This window comes from Podarcis bocagei (assembly GCF_964188305.1).
Source record: "Podarcis bocagei genome assembly, chromosome: 3".
Classification (NCBI taxonomy): Eukaryota; Metazoa; Chordata; class Lepidosauria; order Squamata; family Lacertidae; genus Podarcis; species Podarcis bocagei.
Window position 1 is genome coordinate 102368092 of NC_138127.1, and position 20942 is coordinate 102389033.

The 20942-nt window shown below is 46.4% G+C and overlaps 1 protein-coding gene across 3 annotated transcripts in view; it reads left to right on the forward strand.

Annotated features, from left to right (window-relative positions):
- REL (REL proto-oncogene, NF-kB subunit) overlaps positions 1–20942 on the forward strand; it is a 64892-nt gene that overhangs the window by 33350 nt on the left and 10600 nt on the right. For all 3 annotated transcript variants that reach the window (XR_014006501.1, XM_081188618.1, XM_081188617.1), the window contains exons 5-6: positions 15839–15979; positions 19101–19205. Coding sequence is in view for 2 of the 3 variants with exons in the window: in XM_081188618.1 (XP_081044744.1) it covers positions 15839–15979; positions 19101–19205 (246 nt within the window). In the remaining variant the exon portion in view is untranslated. The remainder of the gene's footprint in view (positions 1–15838; positions 15980–19100; positions 19206–20942) is intronic.

The following is a 20942-nucleotide window of genomic DNA, read 5'->3' on the forward strand; positions in this document are numbered from 1 at the left end:
AAATGGCATTGTGATCTCCAGGAATGCCAGTTTTTGTGAACATAGTGGCTGGGAGAGACTACATGCCAATACTGAGGTTTGGTTTGAACCTTCCCAGGAGCTTCATGACTCTGAAGGTAGACACAGAGAGTCAGAGTCTGAGGGGGAGGAAAGTTCAGATAAGAGCTCTCAAGAAAGTGGGATTAGCCAGAGACCAGTTGCTAAGCAACAAAAGAGAGGTCGTAGTTCTGAGGAGGAAAGTGGGTCAGAAGAAAAATTTTCTCCCAGAAGATCTAAAAGACAAAACAAAGGAGTGCCTCCGGTGCGTTTTTCTCCTGATACTGCAAATGTGTTTAGTGTAAGTGCAGAACCCAAGAGTTTTCAGGAGGTGTTAAAGTTACCAAAAGAGGAGGCAGAGCTCTGGAAACAGGCAATGGAGGAAGAGATGTCCTCTCTGAATGAGCACAAGGTTTTTACACCAGTAGCAGCGCCTGAGGGGGCAAAGATTGTAGGCTGCAGGTGGGTGTACAAAAGACTTAGGCCCGGTTAGGACATATCTAGGGTTGGAAGTGTGCTGGGCCCAAGATGGCAGCTGCCTAATTAGTCAGCAGAACAAAATTAAACAACTACTGACTACATACAGGATGCAGGATTGCAAAGGGGCAGCGGTGCCTATGGATCCAGGTTTCATAAAAACACTTCACATAGATGAGAGTCCTGAATTTGAACACCCTGATGTATATCACTCTGTAATTGGAAGTTTATTGTATATAGCACAGTGGTCCAGACCTGATATTAGCTACGCAGTAGGCATATTAAGTAGATTGGTCTCAAAACCCACACTAAATGCCTGGAAAGGGGTAAAACAAGTTCTGAGGTATCTGAAACAGACAATTGGCTATATGTTACAATTAAATTCTTCCGAGGACGAAATGCTGAGTTGCTACTGTGATAGTGACTGGGGAAATTTGCCAGATAGAAAATCTGTCACAGGACTAGTCATAATGGTCGGTGGAGCTTTAATCAGCTGGCGGTCACGCAAACAAGACGTTGTAAGTGTGTCATCAACGGAATCAGAGTACGCCGCATTGAGTGAATTGTGCAACGAGGTGATTTATTTCAAGCATTTGTTGGCAGATTTAAATGTAAATTGTGGAGAACCAGTACAAGTTTACATTGATAATCAGGCTTGTATAACCTTAAGTAAAACAGAGGGTTTCAAATCGCGTTCCAAACATATCTCTGTAAAATACCAAAATGTACGTTGCTGTGTACAAGACAATGTAATCACCTGTACTTATGTGTCAAGTGAAGAAAATGTAGCAGATGTGTTAACTAAACCATTGGCAAAGATAAAGAACAAGCGAATGTGCAAGGGTTTAGGTTTGCTGGAAAAATGATCTCCTACATAGGTGTATTTGGAGTTAATTGTTCAGCAGAATCTGTGAGGGGGTGTTCAGTTTCGGTTTCAGTTTCTGTTAATTGGTTCTCGTGGGAAACTTGCAGATTCTAGCTTCACCAATTAACTCAAGCTGGTGTCAATTTACTCTTGGCAGAAAGCCCAGGTCTGCTTGACCTAGAAACTACTCACTCTGATTGGTTAACGAGCAGCACTCAACTCTGTTATCAAGGGATTGTTAGCTCAGTTTGGTGTGAGGTGTGTTAGGAGTTAGAAGTGCTGTGTATGGTTATGAGAGAGAGAGAGAAAGAAAGAAAGAGGATTTATTTTGCTTTTATTTGTATGCAGAAACTCTGCTGGTTTTATTTTTCCTTTTAATAAATCCTGTAAATAGTTATTCTGAGTCTAGCTGACTAGTCATTACTGCCGCAACTAGCTTCCTCGCTGTGCAGGAAAACTCTGCTACGTTTGGGCTAAAGCCAGTAGGGCTATGCCTGACACTCCAAAGTTCCATGATAACCGTCCAGGGGTCCTTTCTCCTTTTTTTTTAACCTTACTCAAGCAGTGGCTCTCAGACAGAGACCTGTATCATCACCTGCTACCTGAGCCTTTTTAGCAGGAGATGCTGGCAGTTGAGCCTTGGACCTTCTTCACACTAAGTAGTTTCCTCAGACACAGTCGTTACCTAAAGGGGATCATGAAGTACATCACAGAATTGCTTCCCTTACCACATGATGCTGAACTGAAAGGTTGAACTCATCATACGACGGCCACTTTGCCACCCACAAGGCAGAGAGGCTGGTGGGACAACTTCCCACCCACTTGCCGTGTGTCGAGTTGGCAAGGCTTTAGTCATGCCACCAGCCCTCTACCATTGACTCATACTTGCAGAGATATGTTTCCTTTTGGCAATGTCCAGTCTCTTATCTGGTGTGGGTGGGGAAGGAAAAAGGAAAGAGGTCGAAAAGGAAAACCAAAGGCTCTGTAAACTGGGCTTTGCAAATTCTCCTTTATTCCCAATGTGTTGTTATTCCTTTGATTTGGATGGTGCTTTTAAGCGTTCAAGTGCTTTGCATACTTTGTCTTGTTATGTTCCTAACATCCAGCACAGACCGGGGATAGGTGAGGCTTGGCTAAAAGGGGCTTTGAAGGCACCGCCAATCACCAGTGCTTTCAAAGCACCTTCTGCGGCACTTTCCAAATCATTGACGATCAGCTGGTTATTGGGCTGCCCACCTGTCTAAGTTCACCTGCTGGGGTCTTGGAGGTCAAAGATCTGGTCCACTGGGCTGAAAAGGTTCCCTAGTCGTGCCTTCCAGTATTCACTTTAGATAAGGTCAAGGGACCCATGACCATTAGGTCCAGTCGTGGCCAACTCTGGGGTTGCGGCGCTCATCTCGCTTTACTGGCCGAGGGAGCCGGTGTACAGCTTCCGGGTCATGTGGCCAGCATGACTAAGCCGCTTCTGGCAAACCAGAGCAGCGCATGGAAACGCCGTTTACCTTCCCGCCGAAACGGTACCTATTTATCTACTTGCACTTTGACGAGCTTTCGAACTGCTAGGTTGGCAGGAGCTGGGACTGAGCAACGGGAGGTCACCCCGTCACGAGGATTCGAACCTCCAACCTTCTGATCGGCAAGTCCTAAGCTCTGTGGTTTAAACCACAGTGCCACCCGCGTCCCAATTCACTTTAGATAGGTCAGTATTATTAATATTGCAGTAAGGAGGAGAACTTCAGTTCAGTGCTCCAGCCTGCCAGCCAGCCAGCCACACCCCCGTCAAAGGCACTCCATTCCTTCACTTCTCCCTCACCAGTTCCCCATTCCCCTACATCCTGCACTCTGTGACCAGTGAACGTACTTACTGGACTGTGTTGGTTTGTTTGTTTTTTGTAGTACAGTGGTACCTCAGGTTAAGTACTTAATTCGTTCCGGAGGTCTGTTCTTAACCTGAAACTGTTCTTAACCTGAAGTACCACTTTAGCTAATGGGGCCTCCTGCTGCCACCGCACGATTTCTGTTCTCATCCTGAAGCAAAGTTCTTAACCCGAGGTACTATTTCTGGGTTATCGGAGTCTGTAACCTGAAGCGTCTCAAACCTGAAGCGTTGGTAACCCGAGGTAACACTGTACTGAGCATAATTCTCCCTGGCCACGCTCCCATTTGCAGGACCATCGGTGTCCCGTGAACAGTGTGTGAGTGGAAGAGGAGAATATTGGGGGGCGCTGAGGAGGAGGGAGCAAAATATACTATAGTGGGAGACTTACTTATTTTTCGGCAAGGTGGTTCAAGGCTAGCTGTTTGTCTGGTTGGTTGTTTAAGTGCCTAACGCAGGCTTCCTCAACCTCGGCCCTCCAGATGTTTTGAGACTACAGTTCCCATCATCCCTGACCACTGGCCCTGCTAGCTAGGGATCATGGGAGTTGTAGGCCAAAAACATCTGGAGGGCCAAGGTTGAGGAAGCCTGGCCTAACGCTTGACATTGGGATGATTACATATTTTTTGGCAATTTAGACTACACCTCATTCTGTATTTTCTTGCACCTTCTATGCCAGAGATCATTAAAATATAATTTCTGCACATGCGTGGTTTCCCCCCCTCCCCCCCGATTGGTGGTGCAGCCCTTCTTTTCCTTACCTTATGACTGAACCAAGTCATGGTTTGGCTCAAACTTGTGTTTGGGGCAATCCATGGTTTAGCCTGCTGTCTCAGTTGAGCCGCTGATTCCATCCATTTGCTGTGGGAATACAAAAGTGTGTACAGTGGTGCCCCGCAAGACGAATGCCTCGCAAGACGGAAAACCCGCAAGACGAAAGGGTTTTCCGTTTGCGAGTTGCTTCGCAAGACGAATTTCCCTATGGGCTTGCTTCACAAGAAGAAAGCCCATAGGGAAATCTCCGGGGACCTCTTTTAAATGCTGGCGGTGGGGAGCAAAGCCTCCCCCCCCTCCGGCCTTCAGAAGAGGTCCAGGAAGGCCGGCGGGGGCCGAAAGGCTTTGCTCCCCACCGCCAGCATTTTAAAAGCAGTCCGGGATAGCAGGGAAGCGCTTCCCGCTATCCCGGATGGCTTTTGAAGGCAGGCGGGGGGGGGAGCAAAGACTTTCGCCCCCCGCCCGCCTTCAGAAGAGGTCCAGGACCTCTTCTGAAGGCAGGCGGGGCGCAAAAGTCTTTGCTCCCCCCGCCTGCCTTCCCGGGTGAGCGGAGAAACGCGCTGTGTTTCTCCGCTGTCCCGGACGGCTTTTGAAGGCAGGCGGGGGGGGAGCAAAGACTTTCGCCCCCCGCCCGCCTTCAGAAGAGGTCCAGGACCTCTTCTGAAGGCTGGCGGGGGGCGAAAGTCTTTGTCCCCCCCTGCCTGCCTTCCCAGGGGCTTTTAAATCGCCCCGGACAGCGGAGAAGTCCTCCGCTGTCCCGGGGCGATTTTAAAATGCCGCCCGCCAGCATTTTAAGATCGCCCCGGACAGCGGAGAAGTCCTCCGCTGTCCCGGGGTTTTTTAAAATGCTGGGGGTGGGAAGAAAAGCCTTTGTCCCCCCTCCCCCCAGCCTTCAGAAGAGGTCGGGGGACAGACTGTCCCCGGACCTGGTCTGAAGGCGGTTTCCATAGGAACGCATTGATTGATTTTCAATGCATTCCTATGGGAAACCGTGCTGCGCAAGACGAAAAACTCGCAAGAAGAAAAAACTTGCGGAACGAATTAATTTCGTCTTGTGAGGCACCACTGTATTTCATTATCTTGTACACGTCGTTGACTCCCTTTGCATTTTAAAATTTAAGAAATCTTATAAATCAATGAAACGTTACAGTTCATTTAGCAATCTGTGTTTTTGTTTTGGTTTTTTAAAAAACCCAAACCAAAATCTGGTTAGTTAGTTGCAATAAATAGATGAGTAAATGGTTTCTTTCTTTTTTTTCTTTTTTTGAGAATGCTGAAAGTAGTCCATAGTTTCCCTTAAATGTGACATAACCCGCCTATTATTAACTCAGACTCAGAACACACTGGGATTTTAAGGAGTTTCTGTCTCAATTTTTGTTACATTTCAGATTTTACTTTTCCTACAGTTGAGTATGTAGTTTACAAAAATTCATTAACAATAATGTACGGCATTTCAACAACTTCCAGTATACGAAATCTTAGTTAATATATTTAATGCCATTGTCGGAGTTCCGTTGGGATCGCACCAGAACAAGTACAGTCATACCTCGCGTTGAATGCGCTTTGGGTTGAGCGCATTCGAGTTGCGCTCCACGGCAACCCAGAAGTAACGGAGCGCGTTACTTCCGCGTTTCGCCGCTTGTGCATGCGCATGCGCAGACGCTCAAAATTATGTCATGCGCAAAAGCAGCAAAAAGTGGCGTGCGCAGACGTGCTGTTGCTAGTTACGTTTGCTTCTAGATGCGAACAGGGCTCCAGAACAGATCCCGTTTGTATCCAGAGGTACCACTGTACACAGTATAGAGAGTTGCTCTCATGGACGTATTTAAGGAACATGTGGACTGCTTGGCTCTGAGCTATTGAGTTGCGCATGTCATTATTATTTTGGCACTGTATATATTATTTAATGTTTCATGTATTACAAATGGTTGAAATGCTGTACAGTCAAACCTCAGTTCCCAAACCCCTCCGTTTTGGAACGTTTCGGCTTCCGGACGACAAAAACCTGAAAGTAAACCTGCTTCCGTTTTGAGTTTCCCTATTGTATTGAGGCTTCTGCTTTCAGTTTTTAGTTGTCGAACGTTTTGGAAGATGAACGGCCTTCCAGAATGGATTACGTTCGACAAGCGAAGTTGGACTGTGCATTGTTGTCAATGAGTTTTTTTAAACTACATACAGTGGTACCTCGGGTTACATACGCTTCAGGTTACAGACTCCGCCAACCCAGAAATAGTACCTCGGGTTAAGAACTTAGCCTCAGGATGAGAAAGACTCTCCTCCCTGCAAGAGAGGGGAGTGGTTGTGGGCGGGAGCCTGGACTCCACCCTGGCAGGGGCCTTAGCCCCTGCCCCTCCTTACCTTCTCCTCCCCCTCAGTCCTCGTCGTCCCGCAGCGAGTCACCCACCCTCCACTCCCATTTAGCTCAGGGTCTAGGTTTTTGGCCTTGCTATGGACCTTAGGTTGGTTGCCCCGGTTGTCTGGGGGGCCTGGTAGGAATTTTTCCATTTGGCATTAGGCTTTTTGGTTTTTTCGCCTACCTCGTAGCAATCGTCACAACTTTTGTGGTATTGGTGGGTAGGTTAGGCATTGGATTCATGTGTTGTGATGTGTCAAGGGCTAGGTGTGGCCATCGCCTATGCTATCTACCGTGGGTTATTCCGTTAAAGGAATATGGCGGTCGTGTATTCCGTGCGATGCCTGCTTGGCGGGAGGCCATGGCACGACCCTCGGTGACATCAGGGGGTGAGCCTATAGTTGGATGAGCATCAACAGGCTCCACCTACTGTTGAATAAACCCACCACCTATAGTCATCCAATGCCTAAGCCAATACCTTTTCACTGCTGTAATCAATAAAGTTGTGGCCTTTTCTTGCCCATTAACCTTATACCACGTGTCCATGTGTATTTATTTCACTTAGCGGGGTCGGGGCCCTCGATCCACAACAGAAATCGTGCTCCGGCGGCCCGGCGGCAGTGGGAGGCCTCATTAGCTAAAGTGGTGCTTCAGGTTAAGAACAGTTTCAGGTTAAGAACGGACCTCCGGAATGAATTAAGTTCTTAACCCGAGGTACCACTATGCAGAGTTGCAGCTTTGAAAAGCAGCAAGGCCTGAGCAAAGTGTTCGCCGAACAGGTGGGATTGCTTGAAGGTCGGCAGAGGAGGGAAGAGTTGTGGGTTTCACTTTGCTTTGCGCAACTCGCATCAGGGCGTCACACAGGCCTGCGCCAGCTCTCCGCGAAAGCTCCCCTATCTATCACACTCTGCGGCCCTCCTACAGTTCAGTGCAATCGTTCCACCGAAACTGACACGTCACAGGGAGGCTGCGATCATGAGGAAGCAGCTCTCTCCTCTGTGGGATTGGCCGTGGTTAATGAGCTCGCTAGTAAAGCACAAGCTTTCAGTGGGATGCCGGTAGAAACAGAGATTAAGGTGTAGGAGGACAGCTGTCAGCAGAGATATTGGAAGGAGCCTCCCGGTCCGATTCCACTTTGAATGCCACTTGTGGCTGAGGGTGGAAATTGAATAACAGATTAGGGCTACCTGCTTTCATGCTTTGGTTGTGGGCTGGAAACATCTCGCTGGAAGACAGAGAAGCAATCACACTCCCTGTATACACACTATACATTTAAAGCTCCCCCCCCACACACAAGAATCCTGGGAACTGTAGTTCATTAAGGGTGCTGGGAGTTGTAGCTTTGTGTTGGATGAGTTCCCAGGGTCCTGGTGGGATGTGGGGAAATGTGCTTCCAATGCAGTGTGTACATATATGGGGAGTGATATAATTTCATTAGAACAGTGTTTCCCAAAGTGCGTGATATTATAATAATAATAATAATAATAATAATAATAATAATAATAATAATAATAATAATAATAATGATGATGATGATGATGATTTATTATTTATACCCCGCCCATCTGGCTGGGTTTCCCCAGCCACTCTGGGCGGCTTCCAACAAAATATTGAAATACAATAACCTTTTAAACATTAAAAGCTTCCCTAAACAGGGCTGCCTTCAGATGTCTTCTAAAAGTCTGGTAGTTGTTGTTCTCTTTGACATCTGGTGGGAGGGCATTCCACAGGGCAGGTGCCACTACCAAGAAGGCCCTCTGCCTGGTTCCCTGTAACTTGGCTTCTTGTAGCGAGGGAACCGCCAGAAGGCCCTCAGCGCCGGACCTCAGTGTCCGGGCAGAATGATGGGGGTGGAGATGCTCCTTCAGGTATACTGGACGGAGGCCGTTCAGGGCTTTCAAGTTCAGCACCAACACTTTGAATTGTGCTCGGAAATGTACTGGGAGGCAGTGTAAGTCTTTCAAGACCGGTGTTATGTGGTCTTGGCGGCCACTCCCAGTCACCAGTCTAGCTGCCGCATTCTGGATTAGTTGTAGTTTCCGTGTCACCTTCAAAGGTAGCCCCACGTAGAGCGCATTGCAGTAGTCCAAGCGGGAGATAACCAGAGCATGCACCACTCTGGCGAGGCAGTCTGCAGGCAGATAGGGTCTCAGCCTACGTACCAGATGGAGCTGGTAAACAGCTGCCCTGGATACAGATTTGACCTGCGCCTCCATGGACAGCTGTGAGTCCAGAATGACTTCCAGGCTGCGCACCTGGTCCTTCAGGGGCACAGTTACCCCATTCAGGACCAGGGAATCCTCCACACCTGCCCGCCTCCTGTCCCCCCAAAACAGTACTTCTGTCTTGTCAGGATTCAACCTCAATCTCTTAGCCGCCATCTGTCCTCCAACTGCCTCCAAACACATATTGCCCCTTGGGGGGCACTGGAACAATTGAGGGGGGTGGTAGTAGCCTCGGGTGCAATTGGGGGGTGTTGAATAAAAATAAGGGGGCAGTGGAAGCATAAACAAAGAAGAGAAGAGAAATATGAAAAACCGTTCATACGTGTATAGTCTGTTTTGTAATGACGCTTACAGCCAGGTCAGGTGCCATTGTGGGACAGTAACAATGCCCCCCCCCCCCTCAATCTGGCAGCCATGCTGGAGGCGAGGGCTTTCCCTGGACTTGGGTGAACCCTTTTTGACTTCCCCCAGACCCGAGAGGCGGATCGCAGTTTGCCTGCCTATTTGGTCAATGGCAGGCTGCAGCACCTTCAGTGTGTCTTAACTAGGTCTCTCTAGGGCCAGGGCCTTTTCAGGACTGGCCTCGACTTGGTGGAACACTCTGTCACAAGAGACCAGGGCCCTGCGGGACTTGACATCTTTCCTCAGGGCCTGCAAGACAGAGCTGTTCCGCTTGGCCTTTGGTTTAGACTCAGTCTGACCCTTATGTTTCCCTCCCCTTATGGTTTTGATCTATGGACCACTTTTAAAATGAGGCTGCGTTTTAAATTGCATTTTAACCTGTCTTTTAAATTGGGGTCCCCCCCATTATGTTTATATTGTAATTTTACTGGAGTTAGCCTGCCTGAGCCTCGCTCTGGCCAGGGAAAGCGGGGTATAAATAAAAATTATTAGTATTATTATTATGCGGGTGGTGCTGTGGGTTAAACCACAGAGCCTAGGACTTGCTGATCAGAAGGTCGGCGGTTCGGATCCCCGCGACGGGGTGAGCTCCCGTTGCTCAGTCCCTGCTCCTGCCAACCTAACAGTTCAAAAGCACGTCAAAGTGCAAGTAGATAAATAGGTACCACTCTGGTGGGAAGGTAAACGGCGTTTCCGTGCACTGCTCTGGTTTGCCAGAAGCGGCTTAGTCATGCTGGCCACATGACCCGGAAGCTGTATGCCGGCTCTCTCGGCCAATAAAGCGAGATGAGCACTGCAACCCCAGAGTCAGCCACGACTGGACCTAATGGTCAGGGGTCCCTTTACCCTTTAGCCTTATTATTATTATTATTATTTACAACAGCATCTTTCTTTACTATGTTGCAGGACATAATAAGGAATACAGATACATAAAAGAACGGAAATTAGTCGCTGCATCTCTCTCTTTGTCCGCTTAAAGAAGGCAGATTTCCGGGGGGGGGGGTGCTGGGTAATTTATTTGTTTTTTCTGAAAAGGGATTGGTCGGCCAAATAAGTTAGGGAACCTCTGCATTAGAGGAAGCAGTGAGGACTCTGCTGCAGCCAGAGAGGCTGTGGGGAAGGAGCAGTCAGACAGGGCATGCTTAACACAGGACAGTTAATAAGGAGAGTGTTTCTTAGAACTCTTTACGCAGCCTGGCAGCTATCAATGTCTGCAGTGCCCACAAATAAATGTGGGTGGATGGGGGGGGGGAGGTGTGGCAGTCTGGGCCCAAACACGCAAGGGGGAGTTTGCCTGTGGGTGATTGAGTCATGGGCTTGTGTGTTGAGTGGGCGAAAGCTGGTATTTTGTGAACATAGTGTACTAGTAGGTGAAGGTGTCTGGTGTTTGGGGAGGGGGCTTGAGTGGGTGTAGGTGCTGCTGGAAATGTGTGCATTGGATGGTTTGGGGCTAGTGCCTAGGGCTATGGGGGATGAGGGTGTTCACAGGGTCATGAGACTTAGCTATGAGTAGGATCTCGACCTGCCAGCTGTCATGGGACTCAGTGCCTAGTCATTTTCTGACCCCCGCCGCAGATGCCCATGGTCCTTGCCACATCTTTGTTATTTCATCTTTAGCTTCTCGTTTCCTTTATTTTTAGCATCTCTGGCCTTTTATTTTAAGTGCCGGTTTATTTTTGCCAGCTCCCCTTTCCTGAAAAATCACAAAACTCACTGTGAAGTTCTAAATGGCCTTTGCATTTTCAAATAGGTGTGTGTTTGAGCCAGTGTGGGGTAGTTGTTAAGAGCGGCGGACTCGTAATCTGGTGAACTGGGTTCGATTCCCCGCTCCTCCACATGCAGCTGCTGGGTGACCTTGGGCCAGTCACACTTCTCTGAAGTCTCTCAGCCCCACTCACCTCACAGAGTGTTTGTTGTGGGGGACGAAGGGAGAGGAGATTTGAGACTCCTTAGGGTAGTGATAAAGCGGGATATCAAATCCAAACTCTTTTTCTCTTCTTTGTAATCAAGCCCCGGGGAGTCATTCTCTGTCCAAGCATATGATCTCAGTGCATCCCCCCCAAAAAAAAGTTCACAGTTGTTTGCCTCTATGCCTTGCTTCATTATGTAACCTGGTCTGCTCACTCCTGTACCTTTAACAGCTATATCATTTGTTGAAATCAGCAAGGGAAGAAGTTGCTCACCGTGCTGATTTCAGCACAAACAGCAGCTGCAGATTTCCTCCTCTCAAGGCTGCTTTGAAAAGCACACAGGAGCAGGGAAAACATTAGCAGCCCCAGAGCCAAAATGCAATTTTTATAGGGGGAAACGATGTAACAAATAATAAAACATTCTCTCAGATCTCTTGTATGCCTGAATTTTACAATGTTTCCTTCCACCTGTTGCCAGGATATTTGCAGAAAAAGACTAATGGTGTGTGTGCGTGAGAGAGAGAGAGAGAGAGAGAGAGAGAGAGAGCATTGGCCGCAGCAGACAGAAGTTTTTACAGTGGTGCCTCGCAAGACGAAATTAATTCGTTCCGCGAGTTTTGTCGTCTTGCGTTTTTTTTTGTCTTGCGAAGCACGGTGTCGGGAAAGTTTTGGAAAAGCTTCAAAAATCACCAAAGTCTTTAAAAACCTCAAAAAAGGCTACCACACCGCGTTCTATGAGTTGCACATCGAAGTCAAGTCGCAACTGTATTAACGGTGTTAAGAAAAAGGAAACAAACTTGCAAGACGTTTCCGTCTTGCGAAGCAAGCCCATAGGGAAAATCGTCTTGCGAAGCAGCTCAAAAAACAAAAAACCCTTTCGTCTAGCGCGTTTTTTGTCTTGCGAGGCATTCGTCTTGCGAGGTACCACTGTACTAGATTAATGAGAGTGACCTTGTGTTGCATCTCGCTTGCTCGCAGTTGACCTCCTTAGACGCTGGAGTAGTTGGGCCATTGACAAACACAGAGTATGTACAGCCAAGAAACAGAAGGTTGCCCTCTTCTGTGAGCAGTAAAGTAAAGGGACCCCTGACCATTAGGTCCAGTCGTGGCTGACTCTGGGGTTGCAGTGCTCATCTCGCTTTATTGGCTGAGGGAGCCGGCGTACAGCTTCCGGGTCATGTGGCCACCATGACTAATCCGCTTCTGGCGAACCAGAGCAGTGCACGGAAACGCCGTTTACCTTCCCGCCGGAGCGGTACCTATTTATCTACTTGCACTTTGACGTGCTTTTGAACTGCTAGGTTGGCAGGAGCAGGGACTGAGCAACGGGAGCTCACCCCGTCGTGGGGATTAGAACCGCCGACTTTCTGATCAGCAAGTCCTAGGCTCTGTGGTTTAACCCACAGTGCCACCCGTGTCTGTGAGCAGTAGGCAATGTAAATACTTCTCTCCTGCAGAGTATCTCTTGACAGATGAGATGACCTGTCCCTCCTGAGAACCCATAATAGCACAGTGGCTGTGACTCTGGGCCAGACAATTTGCTGTTCAAATGTCACCTCGCTATGGCCAGCCCTACTGTTAATGCTGGCAACCAGCAAATTCCACAAAATATTCACTGAGTGATAGTTGCCGGAAATGGAGAGGTTGTTGTTGTCGAAGGTTAATTCATAACAGTAAGACTGGTTTGTGAAGGTCATTGGTCGTTCTTTGAGAGCGTGCTTTGCCTGCACATCCATGGTGATTCCTTACAGTGCCCACATGCTCAGAATCTGGTCCTCTGCTACTTTCTACTGATGGCCAACTGCTTCACTTGCCCATAGGTTGGGCTGGCTCTTTCATGTTCCAGGGTAGAATTTTCTGGTGGAGGTGGCAGTACAGGAACTGCTGTCGTGTTGAAAAATATGATGTTGCAGTTTAGTGGTTAAGAAGTGTGAGCTGAGGCTCCGGAAACACCTGCTTCAAGTCTCACCTTTGGAGGAAACACCTTTTAAAGGCAGGTGAAAGTGCAACTATCACCCCTGAGGAAGACATTGTGTGGAAACACATTGGGCGGTTAGGAGCAGGCTTCCGTTCCTCTTTACTTCACAGCTCACTGGGGGGCCTTAAGACAGCCACACGCCTTGTCCACACACACAGATATCCCTGTTTGCACCATGGCAGTGATTAGACTGGCCTACATTACTGGTTCTTGTACGGATTACTGAGAGCATGCACATATAGTGCTTCAGCAAAAGTTCTGCATGAACACTAAGTATTGTTATCATAGTACCTATAAGGGGGGGGGGGACACACAAGTGTTTACCATGCTCTCTTACATTCTTGCAGTAGGAAGTGGAATTTAAAAATAGCCCAAGAGAAACCTTCTTCCTCTTTTTCTCAGCTGCAAATTAGAGAAAGGCAAAAGAAAGAGCAATAATCGTAAGGATGTGATGAGTAGCAATCATAGATTTGTGTTGTTGTTGTTTAGTCGTTTAGTCGTGTCCGACTCTTTGTGACCCATGGACCAGAGCACGCCAGGCACTCCTGTCTTCCACTGCCTCCCGCAGTTTGGTCAAACTCATGTTGGTATCTTTGAGAACACTGTCCAATCATCTCGTCCTCTGTCGTCCCCTTCTCCTTGTGCCCCCCATCTTTCCCAACATCAGGGTCTTTTCCAGGGAGTCTTCTCTTCTCATGAGGTGGCCAAAGTACTGGAGCCTCAGCTTCATGATCTCTCCTTCCAGTGAGCACTCATGGCTGATTTCCTTAACAATGGATAGATTTGATCTTCTTGCAGTCCATGGGACTCTCAAGAGTCTCCTCCAGCACCATAATTCAAAAATATCAATTCTTTGGTGATCAGCCTTCTTTATGGTCCAGCTCTTACTTCCATACATCACTACTGGGACAACCACAGCTTTAACTATACGGACCTTTGTTGGCAAGGTGATGTCTCTGTTTTTTGAGATGCTGTCTAGGTTTGTCATTGCTTTTCTCCCAAGAAGCAGGCCTCTTTTAATTTTGACATAGATTTGTAGCTTGCTTCCAAGCTGCCTGCTTGCATTTCTAATGTGGTTCAGGGAGCTCCCACATATGAACACTTCTCCATTTACTCCAGTGGAGGAAGATAGCTCTGCAAGCATGTCACCTGGCATGCAAGATGCTGCCTCTCTGCATTAAAGTGAATGAGCAAAACTTCAAGGCAGAAGGAAGCTGTGCAAGTTTCCTTGTAGCAGGTAGAGCTGCGAGAGGCAGCCGGAATGGACTTCCATGACCAGCTTAGAGCTAGGAATGGGTGAATCTGCTGGTTTTGGCTTCTCTCCAAGCTTTAAGTTTAGTGCTCCACATTTCCACATCATTTTGCAATTTTTTTATTTGCCAAAAAGTAGCTGTGAAAATTCACCGGCGTTCTAGAGCAAATTTCTCCCAATCTATCCGTTTTCCTACACAATAGTGCAATTTTTGCAAATTGGTCTATCCGGGTATAATGTATTTTTGGTATGTTATTTTCGCTAATATAATTATTTTAATACACTCTTTCCCCTATAGGGCATATACATTGTTGTACATGTGTCCTTGCTTGGAGAACCGCCTTGCAAAATTTGTGAAGCAATTCAAGTAATTGCTGTGTTTACATGCTTTTTCTGTCAATGCTGAATGGCAGCAGTTCTCCAAGGTTTCAGACAAGGAGTATTTCCAGCCCTACTTGGAGATGCATTCAAAGCACCTCCTATATTCCATACCACTGAAATACGGTCCTTTCACCAAGATTAATATGCTGCAAATAATGCATTTTTAAAAATTATTTCTGAAATGAGCAAAACTCTTCTTTCCCCAATGGGAAAAAAATTTACAGCCTTGCATTTGTTGTTTAGTCGTGTCCGACTCTTTGTGACCCCATGGACCAGAGCACGCCAGGCACTCCTGTCTTCCACTGCCTCCTGCAGTTTGGTCAAACTCATGCTGGTAGCTTTGAGAACACTGTCCAACCATCTCATCCTCTGTTGTCCCCTTCTCCTTGTGCCCTCAATCTTTCCCAACATCAGGGTCTTTTCCAGGGAGTCTTCTTTTCTCATGAGGTGGCCAAAGTATTGGAGCCTCAGCTTCAGGATCTGTCCTTCCAGGGAGCACTCAGGGCTGATTTCCTTCAGAATAGATAGGTTTGATCTTCTTGCAGTCCATGGGACTCTCATGAGTCTCCTCCAGCACCATAATTCAAAAGCATCAATTCTTCGGCGATCAGACTTCTTTATGGTCCAGCTCTCACTTCCATACATCACTACTGGGAAAACCATAGCTTTAACTATACGGACCTTTGTTGGCAAGGTGATGTCTCTGCTTTTTAAGATGCTGACTAGGTTTGTCATTGCTTTTCTACCAAGAAGCAGGCGTCTTTTAATTTCGTGGCTGCTGTCACCATCTGCAGTGATCATGGAGCCCAAGAAAGTAAAATCTCTTACTGCCTCCATTTCTTCACCTTCTATTTGCCAGGAGGTGATGGGCCCAGTGGCCATGATCTTAGTTCTTTTGATGTTGAGCTTCAGACCATATTTTGCGCTCTCCTCTTTCACCCTCATTAAAGGTTTCTTTAATTCCTCCTCACTTTCTGTCATCAAGGTTGTGTCATCTGCATATCTGAGGTTGTTGATATTTCTTCTGGCAATCTTGATTCCGGCTTGGGATTCATCCAGCCCAGCCTTTTGATGAATTCTGCATATAAGTTAAATACAGCCTTGCATAGAGGACTGTAAAATTGACGTGAAAATAGGTGATGTGAACTTATTAGAATTGAGATCTGCGGATGATAGGCTGGAATGTATGGACTGCGATGTGAAACAGGACGAGCCAGCTCACCTAGACCCCTGGACCTCAGCAGGTGCCACTGTGATGCAATTGTCCTACAGCCCTGTCCTCACTTCTGGGCTGTCTTTCTTTCCACAGTATCTGAAGAGGAGCTGATGGCCATTGAAGAGTACAACCTCAACGTGGTGAGGCTCTGCTTCCAAGCTTTCCTCCCTGACGAACATGGCAACTGCATGCTACCCCTTGCCCCAGTCATCTCCAACCCGATTTATGACAACCGTAAGTACCTGCAAATCAGATTGCGATTCATCTCTCTGTCTCTCTTTTTGCTGCTGGGCTCCCTTCCTGATTGTTGGGATACTGCCAGGGAGACGGGGGCATCAGGCAGGCCCCCAGCTGGGTCTCCCTTGGAAACAGCATCTATCAGCGACACGGGCCTCAGATACGTTTAGAGACCCGTGCACGCTCTGTCAGCAGAGTGTGTAAATCTTCTCACAGCGGAAGAGGCAGGCAGAGAAATGTGTAAGCATAATGTACAGCATTTTATTCAGCATAGTTCAGGAACAGAGGAAAACATGTCTGCTTCCCTTCGTCTCCAGCAAAACAGCAGTAACACAAAAGCTATATACAAACAGAAGTTCCCAGCAGACTGTGCTGGAAGTAAACAGGCATGTGACACACAACAATCATGCCTGTACCCTTTTAAGGTGGAATTGAACTATATCGTAACACTGATGACCCCTTGGCCCAAGCCATTGTCTCTGGGTTAGGGCTGATCCACACGTACATTGCTCAATATCTCTCAGGATTGGGTCACACACTCAACCATGTCCTCATTCCCCATCTCCTCCAGAAGTCCACTTACCACAATATCCTGTAATTATTCACCACAGCCCCAATGGAGAGGGAGGTTGAAAATGAAGGAACACAACCGGGAGGGGGCTGGTGCATTAGGGTGAATTAAGCCCCCTCTCACCAACCTGAGCATGTCTTTGGCCAGTCTCCACCTGTTTGCCTTTCTTCTTTCAACCACCACATTTGCTTAATGTGTCATGTACCAGACAAAAATCAATATTTGCAGATCTTGGTTAAAAATGGAATATGCTTATACGTGACCAAGACATGTTCAAACAATAGACTAGTGACAGGAAGTACTAGGTAAATTTCAGCTGAATAGGTTGATATAAGCAGTTCTGACAAACGCCATGGTCTAATATTGTCAGTGCCATTTTGATAGACTGAAAGAGTGTGAAGATACCCTCTTCTCCCTCAGTACAGTGGTGCCCCGCAAGACGAACGCCTCGCAAGACAAAAAACTCGCTAGACGAAAGGTTTTTCCGTTTTCGATTTGCCTCGCAAGACGAATTTCCCTATGGGTTTGCTTCGCAAGACGAAAACGTCTCGCGACTTTGTTAAACCGTTAAAACCGTGCTTCGCAAGACGAAAAATTCGCTAGACGGCAAAACTCACGGAACGAATTAATTTCGTCTTGCGAGGCACCACTGTATCTGAGAATGAAATCACAGTATTTGGCAATAGACCTTTCTGCTACGACTGGATTGGAAATCATCGTATCATTTTACATACATACACACACACACACACACACACACTATACTATACTATACTTTTTATTCAGTTTTAACATTATCACAGTCCTAACAGTGTAGAACATTTATACAGTCGTACCTCGGAAGTCAAACGGAATCTGTCCCGGAAGTCCATTCGACTTCCAAAAAGTTCAGAAACCAAGGTGCGGCTTCCGATTGGCTGCCGGAAGCTCCTGCAGCCAATTGGAAGCCGCAGAAGCTGCGACAGATGTTCAGGTTCTGCGGAAGCCTCCACGGATGTTCAGTTTCGCAAACCGGAATGCTCATTTCCGGCATTACAGCGTTCAGGAGCCAAAGCGTTCAACTGGCAAGGCGTTTGTCAACCAAGGTACGACTGTACACTCTTGAATCTATGGAATACAAAAACCAGTAATAAACATTTCTGAGACATCTTAATATTATAACTATTAAGAATCAGGTGTTGACTAAAGAAGAAAGCAAAGAGATTGCATGAGATGAAATCTATAAATAGAACATAATACAGTGCATTAAGTGCATTCATCAGCATTATTTGAGTGGCAGTTGTCTAGTAATAGAAAATTAGATATTCCAGTGAGTCTGGAGCAGGATCTGTCATTGTTTTTCATTCTTCTTTTGTCTTCTTTAGAATATCTAATTTAGGTCTGAAATTTCCACCCTTTAGATGTCCATGCATGTGTCACTTGACCTTTAAGATACTTCTGAGGAAACATCTGCAGGGCCATGTTAGCTCACTGGGGCTTCTTCCTGGTTACAAATATGTAGAGTTAGGAACTGCAGACTGTTAAGCTGAGTGGTGGTTTAGTCAGTGATGGCAGCTGTCCAGCAGAATGGGTGGGGCAGATGACTGAGCAGTTCACAGTAGGTGCACCCAGAGTAGCTGGTCAACCCACAAGGTAGGTGTCATGGTTGCCATCCATAGGATTAACACAAAAAGTGCACGCCTTATTGAAGCAGTTGGTTTCCATCCATATTTTCTTGGAATTTGCTGCAAAGATGTCTTTTATTTTGAGGGTTGGATTCAGTTCCATACTTTCAGTCATGTTATGTAATTGAAGTAAGTTTGGCACTTTTGTGCAACAAACTACTACTACTACTACTACTACTACTAATAATAATAATAATAATAATAATAATAATTTATTTCTACCCCACCCAGCTGGCTGGGTTTCCCCAGCCACTCTGGGTGGCTTCCAACAGAACACTAAAATATAATAATAATAATAATAATAATAATAATAATAATAATAATAATAATAATAATAATAATAATAATAATATACAACAACAACAACAACAACAACAACAACAATAATAATAATAATACACTTTTTTGTAGCAAGGAAGATAGGAAAGCACACTGAAAAGTATGGGATGACAATTGCTTCACATAACATCATCTAACTTCCCTACACATCAGTCAGAAAGATTGCTCTGTAAATAGCAAATGTTGTTTAACCTTGGTACAAATATTATTCAAGCAAATCGGGTTGGATGCTCAATAAACAGGTGATCTGGAGGTGACCTGCGACTTTACATGGCTAACAGGGACATTTGGTGAATATGCATTTGGCGTGTTTGCAAACTGCTCTGGAGCTCTATTGCTCCAGAGGAGTGTTAAGTTTTTCCTCCCAATTGTATTTCAGCACAGTACTACGGCAGAGTTTTGTGGCAGATAGTTGCTCACCGAACAACACGCTTGCCTGCAGAGCTTCCTTTTCCACCTCTCTATTTTTAAGCACGAGTTACCATAAACATCCTCACCGACTCTCCTTCTCTCCTCTAAGCATTGTTTCCTTTTTTCTGCTTAGGGGCTCCCAATTCAGCAGAACTGAGAATCTGTCGTGTGAACAAAAATTGCGGAAGTGTGAAAGGAGGGGACGAAATCTTCCTACTGTGCGACAAAGTTCAGAAAGGTAACTGGCTTCCTCCAGACTTCCTCCTGTGTCTGCAGAGAAAGGGAAATGTGCAAGAGTCTTATGGTCCGTAAACTGGGTCTTCTGGAGTCAGGCAGGCTAGGATCCAGAGTCAGGCATGAAACAACAGGCAAACCGCTGGAAAAGATTGTTGGGCAGCCTTAGTGTGATCTCCTGATCAGCATCTGACCTGAGATCCTCTTCTGGAGGCTCAGAAGAAGAAGAAATTTGGCAAGAGCTGAAGTTGTTTTCTTGTTTGGAATCACCTGATCTTCAGGGCAGCTTCCAACATGACAACTTCCCTTTACAGATCAGCAATAACAGTGTTAGGGTTCGGTGTACAAGGTCAGCAGGTGATTCAGGGCTGGCAAAAGAATGCCTTTTCCACACACCATGCGTGTTATTAAATTTGCTGGTTGGCTGCTGTCTTAGATGCCTTTCAAAGAGCAATAGACAAATTCATGGAGGGGAGAGTGAATCATGATTTGGCCATGATTTCATTTCACTTTTAATTAGTATACCGCCTTTCTATATTGCTATGCAGAAGGCGATGGACAAGCTGAAGAAACAACAAAATAGACAACAAAGGCCACACACATAATAGCAATCTGATCCAGTACAGATAAGGCACAATAACTTTAAAATAAACAACATATCAAATAAAGCAATATTCGGCGATCCATTAGAATATAATAGTACAGTAATCAGTAAAATTAAATATTGGCAAATAATAATTAAGCAGCTTACACTTATCAGTTAAAATAAAGAATTACTAAACTACAGCCATACCTCGGGTTACAGACACTTCAGGTTGCGTTTTTTCAGGTTACAGACTGCCGAAACCCAGAAGTACTGGAACGGGTTACGTCTGGGTTTCGGCGGTTGCGCATGCACAGAAGCGCTAAATCGCAACCCGTACGTGTGCAGACGCGCCACTGCAGGTTGCGAACACTGCAGGTTGCGAACATGCATCCCGCATGGATCACGTTCGCAACCCGAGCATCCACTGTATAATCAATAAAAAATAATGGCACAGTACAATGCGTGAAATACCAGAAAACAAGCAAAACCATGTAAAAGGATCAAAGTGAGAAACGAGGACACACAACCTATAAAATCATTTTTTTTAAATATCCCTGATCTCCTCTTCTCTCTTCCCAGCTGCGTCTGCTGTTCTCAGAGAGCCAGTGTGGTGTAGTGATTAAGAGCGGTGGACTCGTAATCTGGGGAACCGGGTTCGCATCTCCGCTCCTCCAGATGCAGCTGCTGGGTGACCTTGGGCCAGTCACACTTCTTTGAAGTCTCTCAGCCCCACTCACCTCACAGAGTGTTTGTTGTGGGGGAGGAAGGGGAAGGAGAATGTTAGCCGCTTTGAGACTCCTTCGGGTCGTGATAAAGCGGGATATCAAATCCAAAATCTTCTCTTCTTCTTCTTCTTCAGAGTCATGGCCTAGGAAAGGCTTCTAGGGCTGGAAGGTGGGGCAAGGCAGGTGGGAAAAGCCATTGCCTGGTGGCCACAAGTTGATGGCTAAGTGTAACCTTGATAATAATAAAAAAATTCCTTCCAGTAGCACCTTAAAGACCAACTAAGTTAGTTCTTGGTATGAGCTTTTGTGTGCTGAAGAAGATGTGTATCTGAAGAAGTGTGCATGCACACGAAAGCTCATACCAAGAACTAACTTAGTTGGTCTTTAAGGTGCTACTGGAAGGAATTTTTTTATTTTGACTATGGCAGAC